Below are 26411 nucleotides of genomic sequence, written 5' to 3'. Positions count from 1 at the left end.
AGAAAGGTTGAATACTTCACAAACAACAATACAACGCGTCTAAAACAGGATGTTTTAGAAGCAATTAATATATAACTTATTTACAACTGGATTTTTTTTATTTTTCATGCAAGATGTTGCAAGTGTTACTTGGGTAGCGAGTCACTTTTTAGTGACTTGGTCACTTTTTTCAAGCCAGTCACTTAAAAGTCTCTTTTTTTTAAGGCCAAGTCACTAAAGTCATTTTTTCTTGTAATCAGTCACTATTTTCAACTACACACTTAGAAATAACTAATTTTACACGTGACGGAATTCGTCTTTGACATAAAAGATGAGCCGTAAACAAACGTGTCATGTAATATTAAGTGCTCCTAGACTGATAAGTTCGTTGCTCGACGAAAAGTACGTTTCATTGAGCTATATTTCGCGTCTGTTATGACTTAAATTTATGTCAAAATTGACGCTCGTATATGTCGCTCTCAGAGCACCTAAATTTACATGTTTTTTTTTAAGTGTGTATTTTAGCGTGAATTTATTTCAAGATTGATCATTCTTTGCTTTGTGGCGTTTAATCGTCTTTCTCTAACTATAGGGTGTCTACTCATTTTTCTAAATAGAATTACTTGAGTTTTCCAAATTTTTCCAGTACTTTAACGGATAAATTCCAGGTTTATAATAATAAAGCTATTTTTTAAATGCGTTAAAATATGCTTTTTTTTGTAGATCAAAAACAACAGCAATTTACCCAAACTTTTTTTAAGACATGGCAATCAGTTTAAAAAAAACAGCTTTGCGAGAACTTTAAGCAATCAGTGATATCTTCAAGAAATTCCAGAGAACTTATTATAAATTTAGATACTTTTAGATAGTTTCATGGTATTCGGTGAAGTTCCGAGTACTTCAAGGACGATCAGATAACTTCAGAATTATACCTCTAATTTAAGCAAATTTGCAGAGCAGAGACTTACAAGGAGTTCCGCTATGGGGTATTCTATGATTGTTTCAAAAACGTCAGAAGCGTCAGGAAATTATGAATATTTATCAGAAAACTTGCCGGATTATTAAACAAATTTAGATAACTTCAGGTAACCATAGATAAATTCAGGGAAAATTAGTGAGCATTTATAATGATTATAATACTTAACGAAAATTGTCGAAACTTCAAGGCTACGTTAGAAACATTGAGGAAACTTTAGGAAGGCCTATAAAGTTCAGGGAAGTTTAAGAATTTGATGAGAAATATTGTGAGCTTCAGTGAGCATAATTTCTCAAACTACAAAAGAATTTTAAGGCAGTTTCATTACCTTCAGGAAAAAATTGGGAACTTTCAAGTTGTACGGAAGACCTCAGAATAGTCTATTCTGATTTCCATTGAAATATTCCTCAACATTTCAACAAAGCTATCCTCCTATTTCAATTTTCTTTTCATTTTCCTCGGAATTACCTTGAAATTCTCCACAATAAGAAACCCTTTTGAAAATCTCTCCGAATATTCATTGAATTCATTTAATATATCCTTCCCTTGGAATTCTACTCACATTGAAAGTCTCCTAAGAATTCAATGGCATTTCTCCGCACAAATTCCTTAGATTTCTTCGCATAATTTGTTTGGCAAACCCTCCTGAATTTATTTTCCGAATTCCTTTGAAAATGTTCTGGAGTTATTCTCAGATTTAATTGTAATCCTCCTTTTAGTATTTTCTAAAAGATTCCAATGACTTATGTTCCGAATTCGTTTTCTTCCACAACTTTATAAAATTATCTTCAGAAGGCCCTTGGAATTTTTATCTGAAAGAGTTGTGCTCCTCAGAAATTTCCAGAGTTTTCATTAAAATTTGCTTTTAATTCAATTCAGGGTTTCTTCAAATTTTTGTCAAAATTTTCAGGCTTTACAAGAAATTTCAAATTCTTCAGAACTACCTTAAAAGCAGATTGCATTTGATGTTTTTCTGAATGATTTTTTTCCCAGAACTTCCTTAAAATAAGGTCCTTAGAAATTAAAGTAAAATTCCACGAGCTTTTAAAACTGTGCATGGATGTTTACTCCAGATTCTTGAAAATTTCTTGAAGTATTATAGCTTTTAAGTCCAGACCTAGTTCAAATTTAAAATTTCTAGGAAATATGCATGTTTCAAACCAAAACAAAAAAATACATTTCAAGCCTCTGTTTTGACGTAGAACTACGTCTTTGTCGACTATACTGGGGTGCAAATCAAAAAATATGTATAGTAAAAAAGTGTTAGGTTTTGAACGCTTGTAACTTTGTCATTTATAGTTGAAATTAAAATCCAAATACGCCAATCGATAGGATATTACTTTACAAATCTGCTGCAATAAATTAATATATATATTTCCAATTTTCCAAAAAAAAAAAATTGAAAAATGTACAAGTGATAATTTTATCACTGTTTTCATGAAATAAACGTTTTCCCCAAACCCAGTCGTCATAATCAAGTACCCTTGGTTCCACATCGTTCTGATTGAACCTTAAAAGATATAAAAAAGCGCTGCTATCGTGTCTCAGCTCATTTTCGCTTTGGACGGCGTGGCGCTAGCAAATCCGCACAAATGTTAACACCCCTTCAATTCACCATCTACTGGTTGATTCTGGAGAAATTCATTTTAATTTGTAACTACCTATGGAGTTATGAATTTTGGTTGAACCTATTTTACCCAGCGCTAATTTAGTTCAAGAAAGTCTAAGAAACTTCTTCTAAAAGCTCATTACTATAAAAAAAAAATATATGTTTGAATGATTAACGTCATTTTGTTTTTATTATGTTTTCAAAAATAGCTCACTTTTAACTAATTTTCCCATCAGGTTCACTTTAGAAGGTCCACAAGAGGAATGTTTACTTACATTTTCAAAGTTTTTGTGCAGTTTAATACGGCTTAAAGATGTAAACTTCATGCTAGCAGACTATTATTGCATTAATTTTAGTGAAAAGATTGAATATTTGGCAAAATTTCTAATGTATATTTGTATCCTGGTTGGACCTAGCTATTTCTTGCATTGGTTGTCATGTGTGCTAATTTTCTATTTACTTTCCTAGTCACAATTTTCCTAAACAGAGCATAGAGGAAGTAGCTGAATTCGCATGTGATTTGAAGCATTGCATAATGGATTAAGATCCAAGACTTTCCTTGGGGTGTCTGGAAATTGACTGGATCCTGGCTATTCCTAATAACTGCCATTGAACTGGTTCTTGAATTTTATTGTGATTCAATGGTTTAAGATCATATACAGAAACAGACCACTTTTCCAAGGGCATCGAAACATGGCCAGGTGTGGCCAATGTGGAACAGGGCCCCTCAAATGACTACAATTGACCTTATGATAACATGATAAGTTTTATTCTTTTGAGGTCTCAATTTGCCTCATGCCTTCCAGAATTGAATCCCCCTAATTTTCAATTAATGTTGTACTAAACACCTACTTATTGGAAACCAAAAGTTTGATTTGAGAAAATACGCAGTATTCTATTTTACATCATTCTACGAACACGCTGTAAACTACATAATGATGATGCATGATAATTTTATGCTAGGGTTGTCCTCCAAATTGGAGAACAAAGAGGTGTTTAAACCCCGTAGGATCGTTATACCCCTTCCTCCCCTAATTTGCTGACATATGAACCAACATTTTGTTAAATATTGAAAGTACCGTCTTCTGATAAGGAAAACAACTGTCTTTTGCGTTATCATAAAATGCAACCTTCACTCTCTTCTCTGCTTCAGAGACCTAATTAAAAACTAATGATGGAGCTACTGAAAAAAATTAATGTATTTTTTGACAAATGTTTTATTCCACAACATGCATGGCGGCTTTGTGGACTATACAAACTGCACCAAAATATATAACGGCTTGTTTAGAATTCCACATTTGAATTGTCATAGTTTATTACATTTCAGGAAAAATACTTAAACCAACAGTAAACCATAACCGAAACAATGAAATACTTGAAAACATTAAGACAAAGTAAAGTAGTCAAAAATGCATGACATACATCAATTTTGCGTAGTTCTACGTCATGCTGCGGTCGGGTCTAGGACACAACCCTTTAATTTTATATATATATATATATATTTGACTGAATATTAGTCCAATGTGGATCTATAAAGTTTAAAGTGTGAATGTAAATAACAAGAAACATTAAATGCTTGTATTTCAAAATTCATTCTTTTCTTTAAATATCCTTAGTAAGAAATTTATTAAATTCTCTGACTAATACCGTGGGTCTGGCCATACACTTTCTATTGAATCTTTCATTTTAAAGTTTCATATCGTACATAAGTGTTTATGAGATACTTGGTGAATAAGTCTAAAACATCAAACATTTATTTTCTCTTAGGTCACTTTTTAGTCACTATTTTTACAACTATAAGTCACTATTTGGTCACTTATTTCTTCAACATGGTCACTAAAATCACTATTTTTAACACCAGTGATCGCTACCAGCCCTGAACTACACAGAGCTGAAGCTCTTCCTTTCCATTAGCTCCCTGAGTTCCACCCAATGATGAATCGGAATAACTAGACCTTCTTTGCTTTGCATGAAACTTTGCATAATGGTTTGTTGTGGGCAGTCATTCACAATTTTGTGAAAATTGAACCATTTTGGGACATCTCAATTCGCGTTTGGCTTTCAACGTTAGCAGTTCAGCTCGTGCCGTGTTCTGTGTGTGCATTTTGTCTTCCCTTTGTTTGTGCGTGCTGGCGTTCCGCCTCCCGGACGAATGTGGTCATCATCGTGTTTGTGCGTTGAGGTTGTGTTTCAGAAATGCAATCGAAGTGTGCCGTGGTCGCTATTAGACGCGTGGGATTTCGGTCGTTGGAGTTTTTGGTTCTGATTTCGGCGTTGGTCGCGAGTTGATTCGGCCGGTTAGGAGCTGGCGTCGCGAGTGATTGGTGATGGAAAGTGGATGCAGTCCTTTTTTTCTCTGCTGAGATCCCTCTAGTTGGAGCAGCTAGAGTGTATTTCGTGGATGATGGGGTTTGCGCTGCTGTGTGAGAACCAAAAGGCGAGAGTGCTGTTTTTAACACCGGTTGAAGAAGTAGCGGTAGCATATCTATTGGAGCTCTTCGAAATCATCGTGATGCCATGGATTCCTTTGCAACATATCGGGTGAGATCTTTCCTTTATTTTTCTAGTAATCCCATTTTATTGTTTGTCATGTTAGTTATACATCACACTTTACACATTAAATTTACATCCTTGCATTATTAGTAATTAGAGATAAAAATATATATTTGCGTAATATAACCTTGAAATTTCAGTGTTACATCCACTTGATATTGTGAGCTGAGGAAACATAGAGCTGCATCTTATTATATATAAAATAAGTATTATTTTCATTGCAGAATATCATTTTTTTTTTCTATATAAATTTATATTCATTATTTCATATTTAATGTTCAAATATATTTCATTTCTCCATTACATATATTTTCATAATATAAATAAATACTGGGTTGGGAGGGAGCATCAGGGTATCATTTGACCTGGAACTGGACGATGGAGTGGTATGACAACCGGAGTCTAGGAGGGAATAAACACTATAGATACCCACTAAAAAAATCTGAATTTTACTGGTGATGTAAACATCCATGCATGCAAACATTCATGCATGTAAACTTCCTTTTCACGTAAACTAGCAGCTTGCAAGAAATGTTGCAAACAAAGGTGGAAAGTTGCATACAATATATGGAATATTGCATGACATGTCTCATAAATTTACACGATTTTTAATGTAAATTTGTATGATTTATGACGCTCCATTTATGTGCATAGTAACGGAAATTTACACTACTTTTTTTAGCTGTGTACTATAGATTCCATAGATAAGCGGAGGCACAAAAAGTTGTTTTGGCAACCATGAAAAATAAATGATCTTACTGGCATCCTTGAAAAAAGTTCATGCCATCATAGAGCTCTTCGTTGTGCAGTTTTGTTTTGTTTCGTGTGTAAAAGTTTAAAATGAGGTGCAAAGCAAATCTTTGCAACAATGTATCGAGGAATGGTTTGCTGTATCTTTTCTTCTTCCGTTGTCCGTGAAATAAATCGTAATGTGAAGTGTGGAAAGCGTTTTGTGCTCATTATACTACAGTACTTCTCCCTCAAACAACACCATGATGACGTCATGCTCGTTTGGCTACACTAACTGACAGTTCGTTTGGCTACATTATACTTTTCCTCCGCTTATCTATGGAATCTATAGTATATCATTTTATTTATCCTACCGATTCGATAAAGGTGGTGTGAATTCTACTCAACAGTTTCAGTGAGATTGACGCGCCCTTCTTTACAAACCATCCTGTAGGAAGCTTAATAAGTATTGGGAATTGTGTTATTCGATTTGTTGGATCGTATCGTTGGAAGGAGATTCTTAAATTTCCGTGGATTTCGCGTAAGTGTCTCTACTTACGGGTCCGCCCCTCCGTTTTTGGCCCTTCATACAGCGATATTGTGAATTCAAATCGGTAGCTCCAATTGTTCTTGCTATTGAGTAGAGCTGCATACAAGACAAGATCTGTGAAGGGATGGTGGCTGCCTTACATACAATTGAGAAATTTTGGGACATCTTTGTCATTTAAAAAAAAAACTGTAGCAGGAAAATGTCACTTCTGATCAGAAATGGCATCTGGAACAAAGTTGTAGAGAAAAATAAAGTTTTGCTGGAAAAAAATATACATGGTTTTTATTTTTTATTTTTACACAACAATCAACATTACATTCTGACATCATGGTTGACTGTGAACCTAAAACCTTCTTTGCACAGGTTAAACGAATGGAAAAATCACAGAGACTACAAGCAAGCACCTACAAAACGGTTGGTATTTAATCTTTTAAATTTGTCAAACCTCTTAACGGAATCCCTTTATGAAGAGCTTTGAGTGTGTTGGTTTATTTCCTTTAAATTCCGTTATAATTACTTATCTTTTGACAGATACGCGTATTTCGTCTACTACTTGCAGACTTCATCAGTGCCAAGTGGTGTTGAGTACTTGGCACTGATGAAGTCTGAAGTAGTAGACGAAATACGCGTATCTGTCAAAAGATAACCAATTATAACGGAATTTAAAGGAAATAAACCAACACACTCAAAGCTCTTCATAACGATTGGTATTGTTTTAATCCTCAAAATTACAGTGAACCTTAAACTAATGAAAGTGATCCATAGAAAATCAAGTATGCGCTCTTAAAAATATAGTTATGATCCATAAATTAGACATATACTGTTCATGTTTTGGACACAAACTTTTGATTTTGATCCATAAACCTTGAAAAGATGTTCCATTACTACGTAGCTACTTAGATTTACTGACATACCCGTGTTTTTTGAGTTACAAGTGCAAAACGACGGGTAAGCGTCTAGAATTAACTTCCATAAAAAGCTTCTATAATAATCTTCTTAACACTCTGAACACGATGCCCCTGGTCAAATGTGTAACGGCAAACTTGTAATGTTTGAAAAATCATAGCTCAGCTATTTATGAACGAATTTTAAATCTACTTGAAACTTAAGACTTCAAAGATTTATTCGATATGAATAGGTCTTAAATCTATTGCTAAATTGCTGAGTAATGATTTTTCAAACATTACCAATTTACCGCTACACATTTTACCCACTGGCGTGCACAGGGTGGGGCAAGGTGGGGAAATTGCCTCTCCTTTTATAAATAAGATTTTTATTTTCACATTCACAAAATTATAATATAAAATAATTTGATTTCTTGATAACTTGGATTGAAGGTAAAATAACATCATTTCATAAAATAAGGCCACTGAAATCCTGTTATTGCGTCAATTCCTTTGAGATGGTGCCTGAAAATTGCACCAAAAAGGTGCATGAAATGACAAACTTAAATTGGGTCAAAAAATTGCACCTCAGTGGTGCATACAAAAAAATTCTTGTGTAAATTTTTTTTTCAGGGTGGTTCATGGAGGGTTAAAAGAAGAGAGTAAATTTAAGGTTGAAAAAATTCACAATCGTGGTGGTAAATCGAAGAAAACGCTTTTTATTGAATATTTCCGGTGCAAAAATATCATCGAGGGACTATTCAAAATGAATAACTCTGGTGTAAAAATTGAATCACGCTAAAAATTTGGAGGAGCACATTTTACTGAAAATTTCTGGTGGAAAGTTCGCAACACTGTGGTGAATGTAGAAGCAAGGTTCATTAATTTTTCTGGTGCATAATTTGCATCGTTCTGATGAATGCAAGTTTCATTGAAAATTTATGGTGGAAAATTTGCACCATTCTGGTACATGAAGAGACAAAGCTTGAAACAAACCTCACAGACAATTTTTGGTGCACCGTTTTGGTGAATGGAGGAGCATGCTTTATTGAAAATTTTTGGTGCAAAATTTGCATTTCTCTGCTAAATGAAATGAACGAAATATTACTTACACTGGTCTGATAAATGATGGCACAAGCTTTATTTAAAATTAAGCATTATTGAAAATTTCTGGTGGATAATCTGCACCGTTGTAGTGAACGGATGGGCAAGCTTTTTGGACAATTTTTGTCCTTAAATTTGCATCCTTCTGCTGAATAGAGAAACAAACTTTAATAATAATTTCTGGTGTAAAATTTGCACAATTCTGATGATTGGAGGGAAGCTGTTTACTGACAATTTATGATGAAAAGTCTGAAAATAGGGGCAAGCTTTATTTGGAAGAAAACCTGCAACATTCTAATGATAGGAGAAGCAAGCTATAAGGAAATCTGCACCAATCAGAAGATTGGAGAAGCATTTTTTATTGATAATTAACAGTGAAAAATTTGCATCGTTCTGATCAATTTAAATTTTCTGGTGTAAAATTCTATGGTGTGTTAAAAATTTCTGGTGTAAGATTTGCAACAATCTGCTGCATGGGAGGCAAGCTGAATTAAAAATTCCTGATGTTAAAATTGCACAGTTCTGGTGAATGGAGGGGCAAGCTTTATTGAACATTTCTGGTAGAAAAACTACAACGTTTTGGTGAATGGACGGACAACTTAAACTTGACTTCCGAGAAGAACCTCAAGGGTATTGAATTCTGACGACAGTTCTAAAAGAAAAGATTTCTGGGGATGAGTCTATGAAAAATCTGCCAATAATTTCTAGTGAATCCTGCAGATAGTTCCAAGATAAGAATACCGAGAGAATCAAATTTTGAATGCAATTCCAAAGGGATGTTGAGAAAAATTGCAAGGGAGTTCCGAGGATAACTTCAAGCGCATTTTGGGAAGAATTTCTGGATTTTTTAAAATCTTTATTTAAGAGATTTTTAACCATAGGCTAGTTCATCTCTAAGAATTTCTGGAGAATACAGAGGAAATTGCAGTTCCAAGGTGTTCTGAGAAAAAAAAAGTCCAAAAATATTCCGAGGTGAACCTCAAGGATTTTGAAGTTTTAGGACAGTTTCAAAATATTTCTGGGGAGAATTCAAAGAAAATTCTGCGGATAATTTCTAGTGCATCCTGCAGATAGTTCTAATTTGAATTTCTAAAAGAATACCGAGAAAATCAAATTTTGAGTGAAATTGCAGAGGGATTATAAGCAAAATTTCAAGCAAATTCCGAGGATAATTTTTAGCTCATTCAGTTCCAATGTGTTCTGAGAAAAAATCATGAAGATTTCTAAATATAATTCCAGTGGACTTCTGAGAAGAATTTCAAAAGAGTTCTTAGGAGAGTTTTAAAAAAATCCGAGAAGAACCTCAAGGATACTGAATCCTGAGGACGGTTCCAAAGGATTTCTGGGGAGTATTCCAAGAAAATTCTGCGTATAATTTCTAGTGAATCCTGCAAATAGTTTCAAGATGATTCCGAAAAGAATACCTAGAAAATTATATTTTAAGTGAAATAACAAAGGGATTTTTAGGAAAATTTCAAGGGAGTACTGATAATTTCTAGCTCTAGCCGGGAATATTTTTTTTGAGGAAATTCCTCTGAAACTCTAAGGGAATTTCAGGTGCAAGGTGGTCTGAGTAAAAGTCAAGAAGAGATCTAAAAATAATTCCAGAGGACTTCTGAGAAGAATTTCAAAAGAGCTCACAGAGTTCTAAAAATTTCGAAAAGAACCTCAAGGAATTCTGAGGATGGACTTTTTCGCAACTGTACAAAGTTTAAAGATAGCTTTTGATTCCCTTGAAACACCCTTGAAAACTGGGAATTAGTTTGTTATTGAACATTGGTCTTACTAAAAAAAATCGTCTAAGAATCTTCTCTGAAAATTTCAAGTCATTTTTTACCGTAGTTAAAAAGTTACAGCTGTTTATGTGCGTTGCAATAAATTCGGGTTTGTCCTTTATATCATCTTTAAAACATGTTGAATGCTCGGAATCATTTTCTGTCAGCCTGACTGGTGGTACTTTGGGACGGTTCACGACGGATGGGATTAAATTGCCAAATTCCATTGGCTGTCTGAAATCAGTTTGCATTGAAGAAGATGAACCACCACCGGAGCAAAAAATAAATAAAATTAGCTACATTAAACAGTAGGGAAACAGTGGTGGGTGGACAGCACCATCTCCCACGTACTTTGGAGTACTCCCCATCCCCAGATTAAATGCACCATAGAAAAAAAAACTTGCCCCTCCTTAACAAGATTCCTGTGCACGCTGGTGATTTTACCCCTCACCATCCCTCTCCAACCGGGGAGTTTGGTAAAGAGAGATGATCAAACCGATTTGTACCTTCCTAAAGTTGTCCTTGCTCGCTTTCTACTCTCTATATACAATTCACATTGCCGTACTCTAACGGAACTATCAATTCTATACTTTCATCTCCTCATCTATCGTATAAAAATTACCACTTTAGTCTGTTATTTGAAATTAGCATCTTCAACTATGTACACCCTTTAATGTTTATCCAGCTGAGTAATTAACAAAAGATAAAACTGGTGAAGATAATCGATCATTGTACATAGTTAGAACCTTATGATTCTGATGGCTAGAAATAAAAAAATGATGAATATTTTAAACAGTCCTTCAGACATGCTCGATTCTCTTCGTCGACCTTCTCCAAAAAAACATTCCCTGGTGAACAAGAGCTTCCTTTATCGAACTATGGTGCAAAAATAGCACGAAATCTGTTTGCATAGCCATGGTTATCAAAAAAGAAAGTCGATGAAGAGAATCGATCAAAGCAGATAGGACCTTTTGAAATGTTCATCTAGTAATACGAAAGAAACAATGGATCAAACAGACGAAGAAGTAGTTAAACATCCGCATTTGCACGTCGCCTCAAGAAGCCTTTTCATCTACCGCATGCATTCAACAGAAAAGCTACCGCCTCTGCAGGCTCCCTCCAATGAACCCATAAACAAGTAGCGATCGGTTGAAGGGCAACCGATTACAGACACCTAATTGAACTCTGCACTATGTTAGGCTACCTGAGCGCGCTCTCTGCCATCGTCTTCGTCTTTGGCGCTTTTTGTCTGTGCAGCGCGGCTTATTGATCGCTGTACACTTAATAAAAACGAATAATCCTGCCGTGATTACCCGTGTACTGCATCAGCTACTGCATTTTTCCTTCCTTACGATCGACCGACGCCACCGCCGCCGCCACCGCCACTGCGATGGTCGATTGTGCTGCAAAGTAGTTCCAGATGCAGAGGTAGATAAGCTCTAAAAGCATGTGAACAATGAGCTGCATTATATGTACGATTCATTGAAACAAGGTAAGGCAGTTCTCGAGGTTTGCAATTAATTTACATTTGCTGATAGCAATGCATCATTTTCCGAGTGCTCAAGTTTAAGTTATTGGCTCGTCTATGTAAGTAAACTGTTTCCGAAGCGCTTCCGAGCTGCATGATTTATGCGTGTTAGAAAATATGCCCATGAGTTGTAACGACACTCACCGCATATATTACACTTTCATTGAAAATTGCTCGTGTTTATAAGCATCGTTTATGCGTATTGTGTATGCACATCAACATCTGTTCACTTTCATCGTCTGACTTGTGATTACGATTGGGAGTAAATCTTTCATCCAGTCTCATTGGCTAAGACAACGACGACGACGACGTTGTTTGTTCAAAATTGCATCCATGTACAGCTGTTTTCTTGGAGAGCAGGGCAAATTGCATGTTTTTTTTAACCATTCAGTTAGTGTAATAAAAGAAGCATGAAATCAGTGTACAGGGCTGCTGCAGTTAGGCATATACCAGCGACCAAGTTGCCTACCGTCATGCTGGGAATCGCAATAGAAGGAGACATAAAACGACATCATGTCCATGAACGCCAACCTGCATCGTACCTGTATAATGACAATGGTAACGATGATTTCCTTCCATTCGGAGAACACAAGTCCAAACAGTCATTATATGTTTGCAAATAGGCACTCAAGACATGTGTTTCGAACTATTGGACGACCTACCATGTATACAAACACGTGAAATAAACGATCCGGGATGGTCTCATGCAGCGCGATGACACTTCGTGCTCATATTTTCATTGCGATTTCCTTTAGTGGCTCGCGTTGTTTATGGTGTCCCAGCTTAGGAGCATGGTTATTCGCACCTTTGGAATTATGGTGGTTTACGAGCAGTGAAAAATTGGATTTTCGTAAGCTATCGTTAGCGGCATGCATTGTAAATATCACATGCCATGTTTATGCGCATTTGTTGCGACAAATTCTTGGGTATTATTTAACCGTTAATAGCATCTGAACAGTTCACATCTGAAATGGAATGAACTCTTTGAAGGATACCATAGAAATAAGTAATCTTTTAGCTTCTCGCTGGACCTCGTATCTCAACTAAGTGCAACAGAAAATTCAGACATCTAGTTTATTGCGATGCCTAATGACACGAAAATATGAAAGAAGAAACATTCTATTGAACTGCATAACATGATTGATTGATTGATTTTCAGCCGTAGGCTGGTTCATCTCTCTGCCAAACGTGAGGATTTTGCCACCAAACAAGGTCTTTTTGAAGATCAGTTGCATCAATTTTCATTTTTTTTAAAGCAATTCAGAATTTTTACACCGCACAAATGAAGGCATCCGTTTGATTTGTTTTGAACCCAAATTCCTTTACGGCATACCTTAAAACTACGGATCTAAGATCTGAACCAAAAAATAAGCATACTACTGCGTCCCACGCATCCATCCATTTTTGTGGGCCGCGGCATTCGTTTGTGGTTCGTCCGGTGTATAATCACCACCCTCATCCTCTCCACTATGCATGCCAGACCTACCTGCCTATACTGTCGACAATAACAACAATCCGTCGAATCTGTCGAGAGGTAAACAAATGATGACGCGTCCACACCGACCGACCGACCGACCGACCGACCGACGACGACGAAGACCTGTATGGTATGGTGTTTGGTGTGTGCGCTGATGCCCTCGAGTAGTTTCACCATGTTCTTCCTCTTCTTCCTTTATTGGTTACCCCGGATAGGAAACCTGCGACGGACGGGTTTCGTCGCCACTCTGACCTGTCCAAATTTGGAGGGTCCAAGTTTGTTTCCATTACCATTAGGAAATATTCGGCTGCTTTTGGCTGATGTGGCGATCTGTTTTCATTATCGATTTCAGTTTCCAACACTGCGATTGTGGCTTCGATTGTAGTTCTGTGTCCCGGAGAACATCGAATTTGATTGATGGTCTTTGTCATGCAAAATCGATTCTTATGGGTGATAGTTTGTATATGGTTTAGAGAGAAGATATTGGGTGGATTTGACCGATTTGGTAATGGAATTTCCACCGGTCGGCAACAGAAATAAATCGCCGCACCGATGACATGTGTTATTTTTGGTTTCATACAACTCCCCCGTGCCAGGTTGCGAAAACGTTTAGCATATAGTATGTGACCGTGACCGCAGTATGGAATTCGTTTCCTTGTTGTGAATACACAATACACAGAGAAACAAATTGTAATCTTGGTATGAAATGATGGTTTTGTTATACTTTTTTTTTGTTTCATTTAATCATTCGTTTATTGACTCATTGATTTATTTTAACCTTCCAACAGATGCGTTGGTGCCGTTAGTGCTCTAAAGTAAACTGCGAAGAAAAATAATAGAAACTTCATTCAAAATTATGCGAATTATGGATGTATTCCGAGATCTACTCTTCTGCGTTATAGTAGTGATAAACTTTTAAAACAAAAATGAAAAAGTAGTTGAGCAGTTCCACGCCAACTGACGAATCGATTTTATTATTCCCTCTCCGAATTCCAAGAAACTTCGCCTAATTGGTCGATAGGGGCAATGAACCAAGTTTGTGTCCGAATTCGGCCAATTCTTTTCAATAAATCATGTGCTTAGCACGAAAACGGCTCATCTAATCGAAATGACGTAAGTTGTAAAAAACTATTTAATCTTTCCAGAAGAAAATACACACAGAAAGAAAACACAGTTTCGTCAACAAATTAGAAAAGTCCTGTTAAAAACTTCAATAGCAAAACAAGTGCATTTTTAAGATATTTGAACAAAGAAACAATTGATTGATGTATTATTGCCACGGCTGTTACAGCAGGCGCGGATTTCGCGATTTTCGTGGATTTTTAGCGGATATGAACTTTCAGTCGTAAAAACCACGGAAACATTTAATGATGTCGCGAAAATCACAAAAATTGCAGAATTCATTGTTTATGATAATTTTTAGGAATAATTATCACGACCCTTCTATTTATCGTGTATTACGATGAGCAGAGCAGTGATGCCCGAGGGACGCATCCAGTTCGCAAACAGTTAAAGTTTGAAATCTTCCAGTTTTTTTTAGAATTCATCCAGTTTTATCCAGTTTTCCATTATTAGTTGTAAAATATTTCGATGTATGATTACCAGTACAGAATGACTCAGATGCTTACACTTTAAACTTTTATATTGGCAGAGCTGTTTCAACAGGCGTGGATTTCGCTGTTTTCGCGGATTCGTCGCGGATTTGAGCTTTCAGTCGTGAAAATATTGGAAACATTAAATGGTGTCTCAAAAATTGTGGAGTTTATTTTAATGGCTTGCTTATGATAATTTTATAGGAAAAAATATCACGATTTTCTTTTTATCGTGTATTACGATGTACAGAACAGTGATGCCAATATTCCAGATTAAAATGGATTCTTTCATTTTTTTTTTGACGCATGCAACAGTTAAGAAATCATCAATTTTTATCCAATTTTCCATTACAACATCATTTGAAGTATGATTACCAGTACAGAATAATTAAGATGCTTACACTTTAACTTTTATATTGGAATTGAAATCTACAAAATGCGTAGCGATGCTACGATCAAGCTCGCTGCACGGCATGGAGACAGGCGGGACTTGTCACAGCATCGACAAGAATGTTGCAGGTTTGATATTATGACTGTTAACATGACTTTATGTCAAAGTCAATACAACTGTTGTTGAGAACTTGGAACAAATCAGTTTTTTTTTACTCTTTATTTGTTCCAAGTTCAAAATAAATTACATTTCATTTTAAACTAGGTGCTCCAGTTACTACAGTAACTTACCAGCCTTAATTGTTATCATATATATCGAAGTGTTTTTACATTTTTCCTGCCTTGGCAATTCAGTATTATTTATTTGAGGATTGATTGCAATTGAGGATTGCAACGACTTTTGCCAGAAATTATTAATTATTATGTCAGACATTTGTTCTAAAGTCTCAACATTCGAAATTCTATATACCTCAGTAGTATTGTACCAGGGAGGCAACTTCAAAATCATCTTCAGAACTTTATTCTGAATCCTTTGAAGTTTTTTTTTCCTTGTAGTGCAACAACTAGACCATATTGGCACAGCGTAAAAGCATGGCCGGTCTAAAAACTTGTTTAAATATTAGAAGTTTATTCGTCAGGCAAAGTTTGGATTTCCTGTTTATAAGAGGATACAAACATTTTATATATTTGGTGTTATACAATATAGGCCCAAGAATGCTACCCTGAGGAACACCTGCCCTAACAGGTAGTCGATTAGATTTGGAATTTTGATAATTTACCTGCAGAGTTCTGTTAGTTAAATAATTTTGAACTAATTCAATCATAATATTAAGTGGAAAATTAAACTTTTTCAATTTAGCAATCAAACCTTCATGCCAAACACTGTCGAATGCTTTTTCAATGTCTAGAAGAGCAACTCCAGTTGAGTGGCCTTCAGATTTGTTTGAACGAATTAAATTGGTAACTCTTAAGAGTTGATGAGTAGTTGAATACCCATGGCAAAATCCAAACTGCTCATCTGCAAAAATTGAGTTCGTATTGATGTGAAGCATCATTCTATTCAAAATTATCTTTTCAAAAAGTTTACTTATAGAAGAAAGCAAACTTATTGGACGGTAGCTAGAGGCTTCAGGTGGATTTTTATCCGGCTTCAAAATTGGAACAACTTTTGCATTTTTCCATTTATCAGGAAAGTATGCCAAATGGAAACATCTGTTAAATAATTTTACCAAGAAAGACAAGGTACTCTCTGGGGGTCTTTTGATGCAGATATACAAAATCCCATCATCATCTGGAGCTTTCATATTATGAAACTTTTCAGTTATCGATCTTACGTTGTCCAAATCAGTCTCCAGGAATCATCAAAAATATTTTCCCGAACGGGAATATTCAGATACTCTCGAGCAACCTGATTCTCAATAGGACTAGTAAGACCCAAACTGAAATTATGGGAACTCTCGAATTGCTTAGCAAGTTCTGAGCTTTTTTCCAAATTTGTGATCAAAATTTTACCACCTTCTTTAAGCGCTGGAATTGGCTTATGAGGTTTTTTCAAATTTTTTGTGAGTTTCCAAAAGGGTTTGGAACTCGGGTCTAATTTAGAAACATTATTTTCAAAAGGTTTGTTCATCAGGGCAGAGAATCGCTTTTTAATTTGTTTTTGCAAATCCCGCCAGATAATTTTCATGGCAGGATCGCGTGTTCTTTGATATTGTCTCCTACGGACATTTTTAAGACGGATCAAGAGCTGAAGATCGTCATCTAATATAATTGAATCGAATTTAACCTCGCATTTTGGTACTGAGGCAGCTCTTGCTTCAACTATAGAAGTAGTCAGAGATTCAAGAGCATACTAAATTTCATCTTTGGTTTGCAAAGGAATGTTTGGATCAAAGTTATATTCCATAAATGTTCGATATTGCTCCCAATCAGCCCTATGGTAATTGAAAGTAGAGCTGTTGGGATTACAAATTATTTCTTGGGATATTTCAAAAGTTACTGGAAGGTGATAACCGAAGTCAGCATGGGTAACCAATTGGCTACAAAGTCGACATGAATCAGTTAAGACCAAATCAATAGTGGAGGGATTTCTTGAAGAAGAAAAGCATGTTGGGCTGTTTGGATATTGAATAGTGTAATAACCTGCAGAACAATCATCAAACAGAACATTACCACTGGAATTACTTTGAGCATTATTCCATGAGCGGTGTTTTGCATTAAAATAAGTAAGTTTATGAAGGTCACCCTCAAGGTTGCAAAGACTCATTTTAGCTAAAATATTGTTTTTCGGAATAATAAAACCAAAAGATGGTATGATGGCATGTTTTACTTGTAACTTACAAGAAGAGGTTACAAAGTATGCGTTGGAAACATAAAACCTGTAAATTTTGCTTTCTATGAGTCACAATCAGCGATTTGCTGTGAGTGAGTGAGTGAGTGAGTGAGTTTGTGAAAAATCGCTGATTGTGACTCTCATGAAGTGAAATAAGCAGGTTTAATATGTCAAACACATTCTTTGCAACCTATTCTTGTATCCTATCAATTCAAAATTTGATCATGGCATCTAATTATTTCATAATTTAGAAAAACATTGTTTTAGCTGAAATGAGTCTTTGCAACCTTGGTCACCCTTGAGAAAAAAATTTTGCTATCCTACGCATTGGAATGGCAAATAGGCAGCTAAAAACGTAAGTTGTCCAAATTTTGATTCAACAGAAACTCCCAAAGTTTCAAAAACTTTGGTTTCAAATGAAGAAAGAATTTTATGTTTGATTCGTCTATGAACAATGATGGCAACGCCACCACAGGGTCCATCAAGACGATCATTTCTATAAATGAAATAATTTGCGTCCTTCTTAACCTTATGGTCAGGTTTTAGGAACGTTTCAGTTATAACGGCAATATGCACGCTATGAACTCTCAAAATGTTAAATAGCTTCGTCTTCAAGAGATCGAGCATTCCAATTTAAAATATTTAATGCTTTAAAATCCATTACTGAATTTTAAAGTCATGACAATATTGTTTGCAAATTTTACTCCAGTTTGAATAGCATCAAACATGGAGTTAGATTTAAGCATGTCAGAAATCATGTCAATTAATGATTTCTGTAAAAATTCCATTTTAGGGGCAGTAATGCTTCCTAAGTCAAAATTGTCAAAATTTCCGTTAAAATTACGTTGGTTAGTATTTTCAATTCTACCCGCTGCAATAGCAGCATAGGTAGCTCCATTGACTCGCTGAACATTGTTAGCAGCGAGGGGAGTAGGTATAGATGAAAAATTTGAAGCAGTCGTGATATTTGTACTTACGGGTACGAATGTAGAATTTGTTCCTCGCTGACCGTTATTAACAGCAGAGGAATTTGTACCTGTTCGGAAACGTGGGGCGTTTCCTACCTGTCGCTCAGAACGAGATTGTAGGATCGTTTTACGAGTCTTACATTCCCAAAAATTGGATTTGTGGTTTTCACCACAATTTGAACATTTAAATTTCTTAGGATCTTGCTTCACAGGACAGTCGTCCTTTGCGTGAGAGGAATCACCACAATTCATGCATTTAGCTGACATGTAGCAATTTTTAGTTCCGTGACCCCATCCCTGGCATTTACGGCACTGGGTGAGGTTTTGGAAATTTTCACCAGTCTTCCTGAAGTGTTCCACTTCACTCGGACATGGAGCATAAGGCTAGCTTTTTCTAAGGCCTTAAGGTTGTTTAGTTCACTAGACTTGAAGTGAACTAAATAAGAATAATTAGAAAAATCACCAGGACGAAATTTCATTTTCATTTTGATTACTTGGAGTGGCACAACTTCAAAAAATTTGTGCTGCTTCTCAGTAAGATACTTGAGAAGATATTTAAATCCGTCCAAGGTTTCAGTCAATACACGGCATTCACCCCGACGTCCAATTTGTAGTGAAAACTTAATTTTCACGAAATTCAAAAGTTCCATGCGAAGAGCATGGAAATCGGAAGTGGTTATCACAATAGGGGGAATCTTTTCCTTCTTGGCATTAAGCCGGGAAAGTTTACTAGAATTTTTCTTGTATGATGGATCATTCTCATCATCCGTGAGCAAATCAAATTGATTACTCAAATTAATTTCATCAGAAGCGGGATCAACAGTTTGCCCCTTTCTTTTGCGTTTAGGCGCCATGGCGGCAGTAAATTTTTATCCAAATCGACTTCTAAGCAGATTACTATAAGAACCTGAAGGATCGGAGAGGAATTTTCCAAATCGATATCCAAGAAGGATTACCTCGGGTAGGTCCAAACTAGGATCGAAGAGGAATAAGAGTTGAGCAAGGTAGAAATTTTACAGGTTGAGCACTGAAAAGTGTTGTTTAAGTTTGTTGTAGCTTTAGGTAGTAGTAATACTTCCTTCAGTAAAAAGCAAATAGATCCGCACGGCAAGAGAGCACGATGCGGACTGGAACAAATCAGTAAATTTCAGAACAATGGAACCATCACAAATCTTGCCGTCAATATTAAAATGTATCTCTTATCTACCAATATTTGAAATTATCCGGGCTTCTATGCCTTCGTCAGCTTCTCCTGTGAATTTATTTAATTAAATTGGAGTAACATTGAATCAAAGGGAGTTTTTGAAAGAACTTTTAATGATTGTAGACTTTAACTTCATGTCACTTGTGTGAATTCAGAGTAAAATTTTTAAATAGCTCTGTGGAAAATTCCAAATCACTTGTGAGGAGGATCACAGGATCCATGAAAAATACCAAGTAAATCGAATTTTGAGCGTACAATTCCAAAGATATTCTGATTGTAATGTAAAGAAAATTTCAAGATTAATTCTAAAGGCATCACGAAATGACTTTCTAGAGAATTTTAATGATACTTCTAAGCAAAATTGCAGAAGAATTTAGAGGAAAAGTTCAAGCTAATTTTGAACAAAATTTCAAGAAAATTTAGAAGTTAATTGTTTGGGAATTCAAAAGAGATTTAAAGTGAACTCCTAGAAAAAAAACTTTAAATTTGAAGAACATATGAACATGTACATGAACATATGAACATATGAACACATGAATTTCATGTTTGATGTTCATGCAGAGAATTTCCTCCAGATAACCTCATTCTTATTTTAGAAGAACTCTGAAATAATCGCTGGGAAAAGATTCGAAAGGAAATGTTCGAGAATATGCTAATAAAATACTGTAAAGATTTTTGATTCAATGTTCAGGGAAGTTTGTATTTGTATTTAAAATAATTCATCTGACAATTTAGTCTTAATGAATAAATTATAGCTAATTTAACACAGACCTAATCCGATTTGCAAAACGTTCGGTTGGTTCATTGAACTCGAAAAACTCTTCGACAGCCGTAAACGCACGAATACACGCTGAGATTGGTTCGTTGTTTCCAAACATGGTTCGGTGAAAACTTGGTTGCAGTAGCGTTGTATTCCGAAGAGATCTGCTCGGCACACGAAAGTTCAACATCGCAAGCAGGTCGGGGGCATCAGTTTCACCATTCAGCAGCTTAGCAATAAGCAACGATTGCTGTATTTTCCGTCGTTGTTCCAGTGTGTCTAAGCCCAACAGTCGGCATCTATCAGGATACGGCGGCAAATTGTCAGGATCACTCCACAGCAAGTTTCTCAGTGCCAGACGAATGAACCGTTTCTGAACCCGTTCGATCCTTAGGCACCACGTGACATGGTGAGGATGCCAAACGACGGACACATTTTCCAAAATTGGACGGACAAGTGCAATGACTTCCAACAATGTGGATCCGAAACATCCTTCGCAACTTTGGAAATAAAACCCAACTGTCGCGTTGCTTTCGATATGAGCGCTGAACGGTGTAAATCAAAAGTCATTTTTGTGTCTAGTTGAACCCCTAGATCAGTCACACTGGCAACTCTGGTAAGAGTATCGCCGTCGATATGATAGTCAAACAAAATTGGATGTACCATGCGGTGAAACGTGATAATCTGACATTTTTCCACACTAATAGTCAGTTTGTTTCTCTGGCACCAATCGGCAAACAAAGTCAGCGTGTGCACCACAATGTACAGCTTTAAATCATCTGCATAGACCAGTTTGAATCCTTCACCCAAAACCAAAGCAGCATCGTTGAAGAACAGAATAAACAGCAACGGTCCGAGATTACTACCTTGTGGAACTCCAGACTTGTTTGAAAACGGCGAAGATACAAAACCCTCAACCTTCACTCGAAGTACACGCTCTGTAAGGTAGGATTCCAACCAAAAAAACAATTGCATAGAAACTCCAAGACGAGATAACTTGTGTAGCAGTATGTTATGATCAATTTTATCGAACGCCGCCTTCAGGTCGGTATAAATTACATCGACTTGCGCTTTTTCGTCCATACTTTTTATGCACTTCGACGTAAAATTCAACAAATTGGTGGTAAACGATCGTCCGGGCATGAATCCGTGTTGATCAGTGGATATGTAGCTTTTTGTGGCATCGAGAATAACTTCACCCACTATGTTAAAATATAGATAAATTTTGAAGAATTAGGGTCCGAATTCGATTAAGGAAAAATCATGCTGTCTTAGTAATGACCCATTTAACCAAGTGATCTTTACGGCTTTCGGGTTTACGGTTAGTTTTAATGTAAATCGCACAACCGGGAAAATTTCCAAATTAACGGGCAAACATCGGAAGAAAACCGGAAAATTTGCTAATCGGAATTCACTGGTCACAATGAGATCTAGAAAATTGTCAAAGTTCCAAAATCCAACAGAGCAAAAAATTAATTTTGATATAAAATAACTGTGAAATCGTGTCGAAAATATGGTGCAATATTATTTACCAAAAAGAAAAAATATCATTAATACAGTGCATGAACTGACATTACACTGCTTTTTTTTAAGAGCTTTGAGTGGGTTGGTTTATTTCCTTTTAATTCCGTTATAATTGCTTATCTTTTGACAGATACGTGTATTTCGTCTACTACTTGCAGACTTTATCAGTGCCAAGAACTCAACACCACTTTTTTGTTGTTTATTTTGTAAAATTTCAAAGTTCGGCTTGTCAAATATTTTTTTTTAGTTTTGGAACTTGAAAACTGCTAACTTTTCCGTAATATTCCTCCATATCCCGGAATATTTAATGTTAAATAAAATACCCTGAACCATTAACATTTTCTAAATCCAGAATCATATAATTTTCCAAGCATGAAATCTTTAAAAATCTAAGCCTCCGGATTTCTATTTTTTTTCCCAAACCTTGCATCGTGTCCCTTTTCTGTGTGCAATTGTGGAAACATATAACTCTTTTATAATTACCTCCATAATACGCTTGCAAATCTTCTTCACAACACTTTCTCTCTGCAATGCTCCTCATATTATTAATAATTCTAGCAATTCCCTGAAAAATATTCATAATAAAAAGACTTGAAGTTCTCCTCAGCATGCACTTACTATTCTTTTTAGTTCTGATCAGAATTCCCATTAATTCATTGAAATGCTCCTCCTTCCTTGGAAATCTCTTTTACATTTTCTCAAAATTATCCCCGTAATATCATTGGAAAACTCCTCAGAATTCCTTAGAATTTTTCCTCAAAATTTTGTTAGAGCTATCCTTGAAATTCAGAATTTAATTTTCTTGGAATTTTGGATGGAATTACCATAAAAAATTCCTCAAAACTCTTTTGAAGTACTCCTTTCAGATTTTCAGTATTATTTTTCTTAAAAATTAAAACTTCAAATGAAATGTATTACATGGTAATTCGTTCTATGCACCTTTATTTTTGATTGAGATTTGGATGGTTATCATTTTCAAGTTAATTTGCATTACAAATCAAAATTCATAAATGTTTTAAAATAATGTTTCAGAAAAGCTATGCCACTTTTATTCATTAGAATTTCATAATGTGTTTTATTATGTTCACTTAATAGTCAGAATTTCAGCAAGAACATAAATAACTGAAGATGATACATTGTTAATTTTTTATTCTTTTTCAAATGGTAAAAACGATAATTCCTTAGCTCAGTCGGTGAAGGTGCTACTACGAAGAAAGTCTATGTCTGCGGAAGCTTGATTCGATTCCCGTCCAGTCTATTAATTTTTCGAAATGGAAAATTGCTCGATTTCCTTGTACAAGCACAGATAGCTGTGTAAAATGTGGAAGCGCTTCAAAAACACTAAGTTGAGAGCAAACAAATAGCAAACATGCTATAATCTTGTAACAGCCCTGTATTACGGTAATTCTTCAAACAATTGTGTGCTTATTCTTACTTTCCTACTGCTTCTTCTGAAAAGAATATTGACAGAGCGATGCGAAGTTGAAGTTGGGGATTGTGTTGCGCATTGTAAAATTAATAATTCTCTTCAGAATGCCGCAGAAATTAACGTTAGGATTACCCCGGATTTCTCCTCACAATTCTTATAGGGTTCTCTTCAGAACTATCTTGAAATTCTGCAGTGTTCGAAAAATCATTCTCAAATCTCATTAATTTAGCCTCCCTGAGAGAATGAAGCCGCGTGTGAATCTGGCAAACAAATCTCACGCTTGAGATTCTCATACATTTTCACGTACTCACACTCACAATTCCAGCTTGAAACTGATAAAAACCGCATAAACGTCAATTAATAGCATGCTTATGCATGTTGTGCTAGTTTTCCATTCTGATGCAAAAACAACAGTAATAACAATGAATAACGCCAAAGTATTAAGTTTTTGATCCTGAAAACTCATCGCATATGTTTGCGCAGTTGAGTTTTACAAAGCAAAACTCGTAGACGAATAAACTCACGGATGAGATTTGAGTTTTTGTGTTTTTCAGAATACTGCTCCTTAAGAGTACTGCTTGAAATTCACGAGGATTGTTGTTTTTTCTCTCTTCTTTGAATTAACCCCGAATTGTTTTTTTTTTTCATTTTCCTCAAAATTCGTTTGCAATTCTGCTCAAAATTCTTAGGAAAAAATTTACGGAAAAAACAAACCAAAGGAAAAAAAAAAAACCGAAAACTATGTTTGCAGCAAATAATAAAATTTTACAAAACTCAGCATCCAAACTGAGATCTCAGTAAAACTTATTGGCGCTGCTCGGGGTTGCAAAAATTACCGGACACTCAAAGCTAATCGTGTTCGATAGCAAGTTTGGGTGAATTGACTGTAATCGAAAGCATATTTCAGTATATCGTGTTGTCATCCATTCCGATACACTTAGCACCGTTCTCATTGCGCCATTTATCGGTGTTCCGCCTAAGAAAAAAAAAATTGACAGATTTCATGTGCTCTGATCGGTGACAATCTAATCGCACCGCCGTCGGTCGGCGACGGTAGTTGCTAAATTATGCAAATTGCCACCACACCGATGCAAACGCCTGCATCCAGCAGCAATCTACCCGGGCAAAATGTATCAAGGCAGAAATAGTTAAGTTTGATTTGAATTGCCCGATCGGCGCCTCTAAATGGAAGTCACTCGCACTTTTCATTTTCCCTCCTCTATAATGACTTGGACAATTTGCGCTGTTGTAGTGCGGTCGGTTTGGCCGAATAGGCAAATAATTGTAATGATTTAATAAAATGAACAGTGGACTCTTGCGTGTTAGGAGAGGGTGGCGGAAGGACATGCTTACATGCTTGTCTATTTGAACAATTTCGTGTAATTTTCCAATCATTGACTCAAGCGCCGGCCAACTGCTGTACCGAGGCGGCTGAATATCGGTCAAGCAGGCCTAAATTGCTGGTTTACGAGTACCTCTAGCTAGACAGCTACCGGTTGATATGTCGATGAATTTACGTGATTATTATCTTTGAACTAGCCGCGACTTGGTATGTGCATGCTAATGTGCCACAATAAGCTTAATTAAATTATCGCTCACTAGATGATTTCCCATAGAGTTGCACCAGAAGAAGTACCTCGTAGAGTCATGCTGCTGTGGTTTTGGTAATTAAATGAACCTTCCTTTAAGGAGTATTAATTACTCCGTTCGGAATGTACTGCAAACATGACGTAAAAACAGCTCAAAGCATCCGCCAAAAATTTATAACCAGCAATAACGTGTCATTTCACTCCTGACGATTCGGTCGTAAATCACGGTGGTGGCGTGTCCGAAACTGGGAGCCATCAAATTTAAATTCACTTCAGGTGCTCGTCTTCGATAAACTTGGCTGTACGGAAGACATGGCTCAGCTAGTAAAACGGAGCTTGTTGGCATTCCATGCGCTTCTTTCCACGTACCTTGAAAATGGCATATCTGCAAGGAATGAACTCTGTTAGAACCATGTACCAACGCAAGCTTATAGTCATAGTTATAAATTAATCCTACTACACAACCCACAAAGGTCATTCTCTCCTGGGCATACAAGCAGTTTTACGACTGGTTCAATCATTCGAATTGATTTATTGAACTTGAATCTATGTTCTCTTTCTGTCTTGTCTCTCTATTTTCAGATGGTCTCACACAACCTGTCCTCGCCGGACGGTAACACCCAGCACACGCAAAAGAAGCAGATGGAAATCCTTCAAGCCCGGACCGCGTCCGGTTCGCTTCAGGTGGTCCGCGCCCAAACCGTACAGACAACCTCGTCACGCTGGTCCTCCTCCACACTGCATTCCGAGATCTGCAGCAACGGTGTCAGCAGCACTACTAGCAGCAGTTTTAGCAATGGGCACACCGTTCCAGCAATCACCGGCAGCAGTACACGAAACAGTAGTAGTAATAGTAGTAGTAGCAGTCACAAAACAAGTGCACTAACGGCCAATGGATTCTCATCGAGTCATCACCTACAGCAACAGTTCCACCGAACACCGGTCATAAATTCCAGTAGATTATTGGTGAGTTGCAAATTGCGGAATTTTTCTTTGCCGTTCTCAATACATGGATGAGGACTATTTTTAGATTGACCATCTGGCATAGCTTGTTTAAAAGTTCTTTTTGGAATTCAAGAAATCCTGTCTAATTTTTCATTATAGAAAAAAGTTACCATTGCATGATTTTAACCCGGTCATGTTTTCTGGATTGAAGGGTTAAGATCTAATTCCAATTCCAAGCACAACCTACACAACCTCTCTTTATCGAACGAGATTGATCAAAACATGGAATGTTTCTATCAAAAACAAAAATAGAGGTTAACCAGTAGACCCGAATTTTTCCAAATCGGGTCCTGGTTAGCCTCCCAAATTTTTTTTTTAATGAAACTGACTTGGCACAAACCATTTGAAATTTACATGGAAATTACTATAACTTTTTGTTCATTATCTTCTAGATTTTTTTTTCCATATCGTACTGTTAAAACATCCTTTAACTATTCTTATGGGAAACTACAAC

At 36.2% G+C, this 26411-nt stretch overlaps 1 protein-coding gene across 4 annotated transcripts in view; it reads left to right on the top strand.

Moving 5' to 3' along the window:
• The window catches only part of LOC135703520 (mucin-2), a 315489-nt gene that overhangs the window by 227893 nt on the left and 61185 nt on the right, over positions 1–26411 (top strand). For 3 of the 4 annotated variants that reach the window (XM_065224751.1, XM_065224753.1, XM_065224750.1), the window contains one exon: positions 25535–25918. The exons of the other annotated variant lie outside the window; for it this stretch is intronic. In XM_065224751.1, the coding sequence (XP_065080823.1) occupies positions 25535–25918 (384 nt within the window). The remainder of the gene's footprint in view (positions 1–25534; positions 25919–26411) is intronic. 4 annotated transcript variants of the gene reach the window in all.

This window comes from Ochlerotatus camptorhynchus, unplaced genomic scaffold (genome assembly GCF_037179485.1).
Source record: "Ochlerotatus camptorhynchus isolate MF236.1 unplaced genomic scaffold, CSIRO-AGI_Acam_v1.1 ptg000215l, whole genome shotgun sequence".
Classification (NCBI taxonomy): domain Eukaryota; kingdom Metazoa; phylum Arthropoda; class Insecta; order Diptera; family Culicidae; genus Ochlerotatus; species Ochlerotatus camptorhynchus.
Note: the sequence above shows the minus strand (reverse complement) of the source record. Positions and strands in the feature narration are given on the sequence as shown.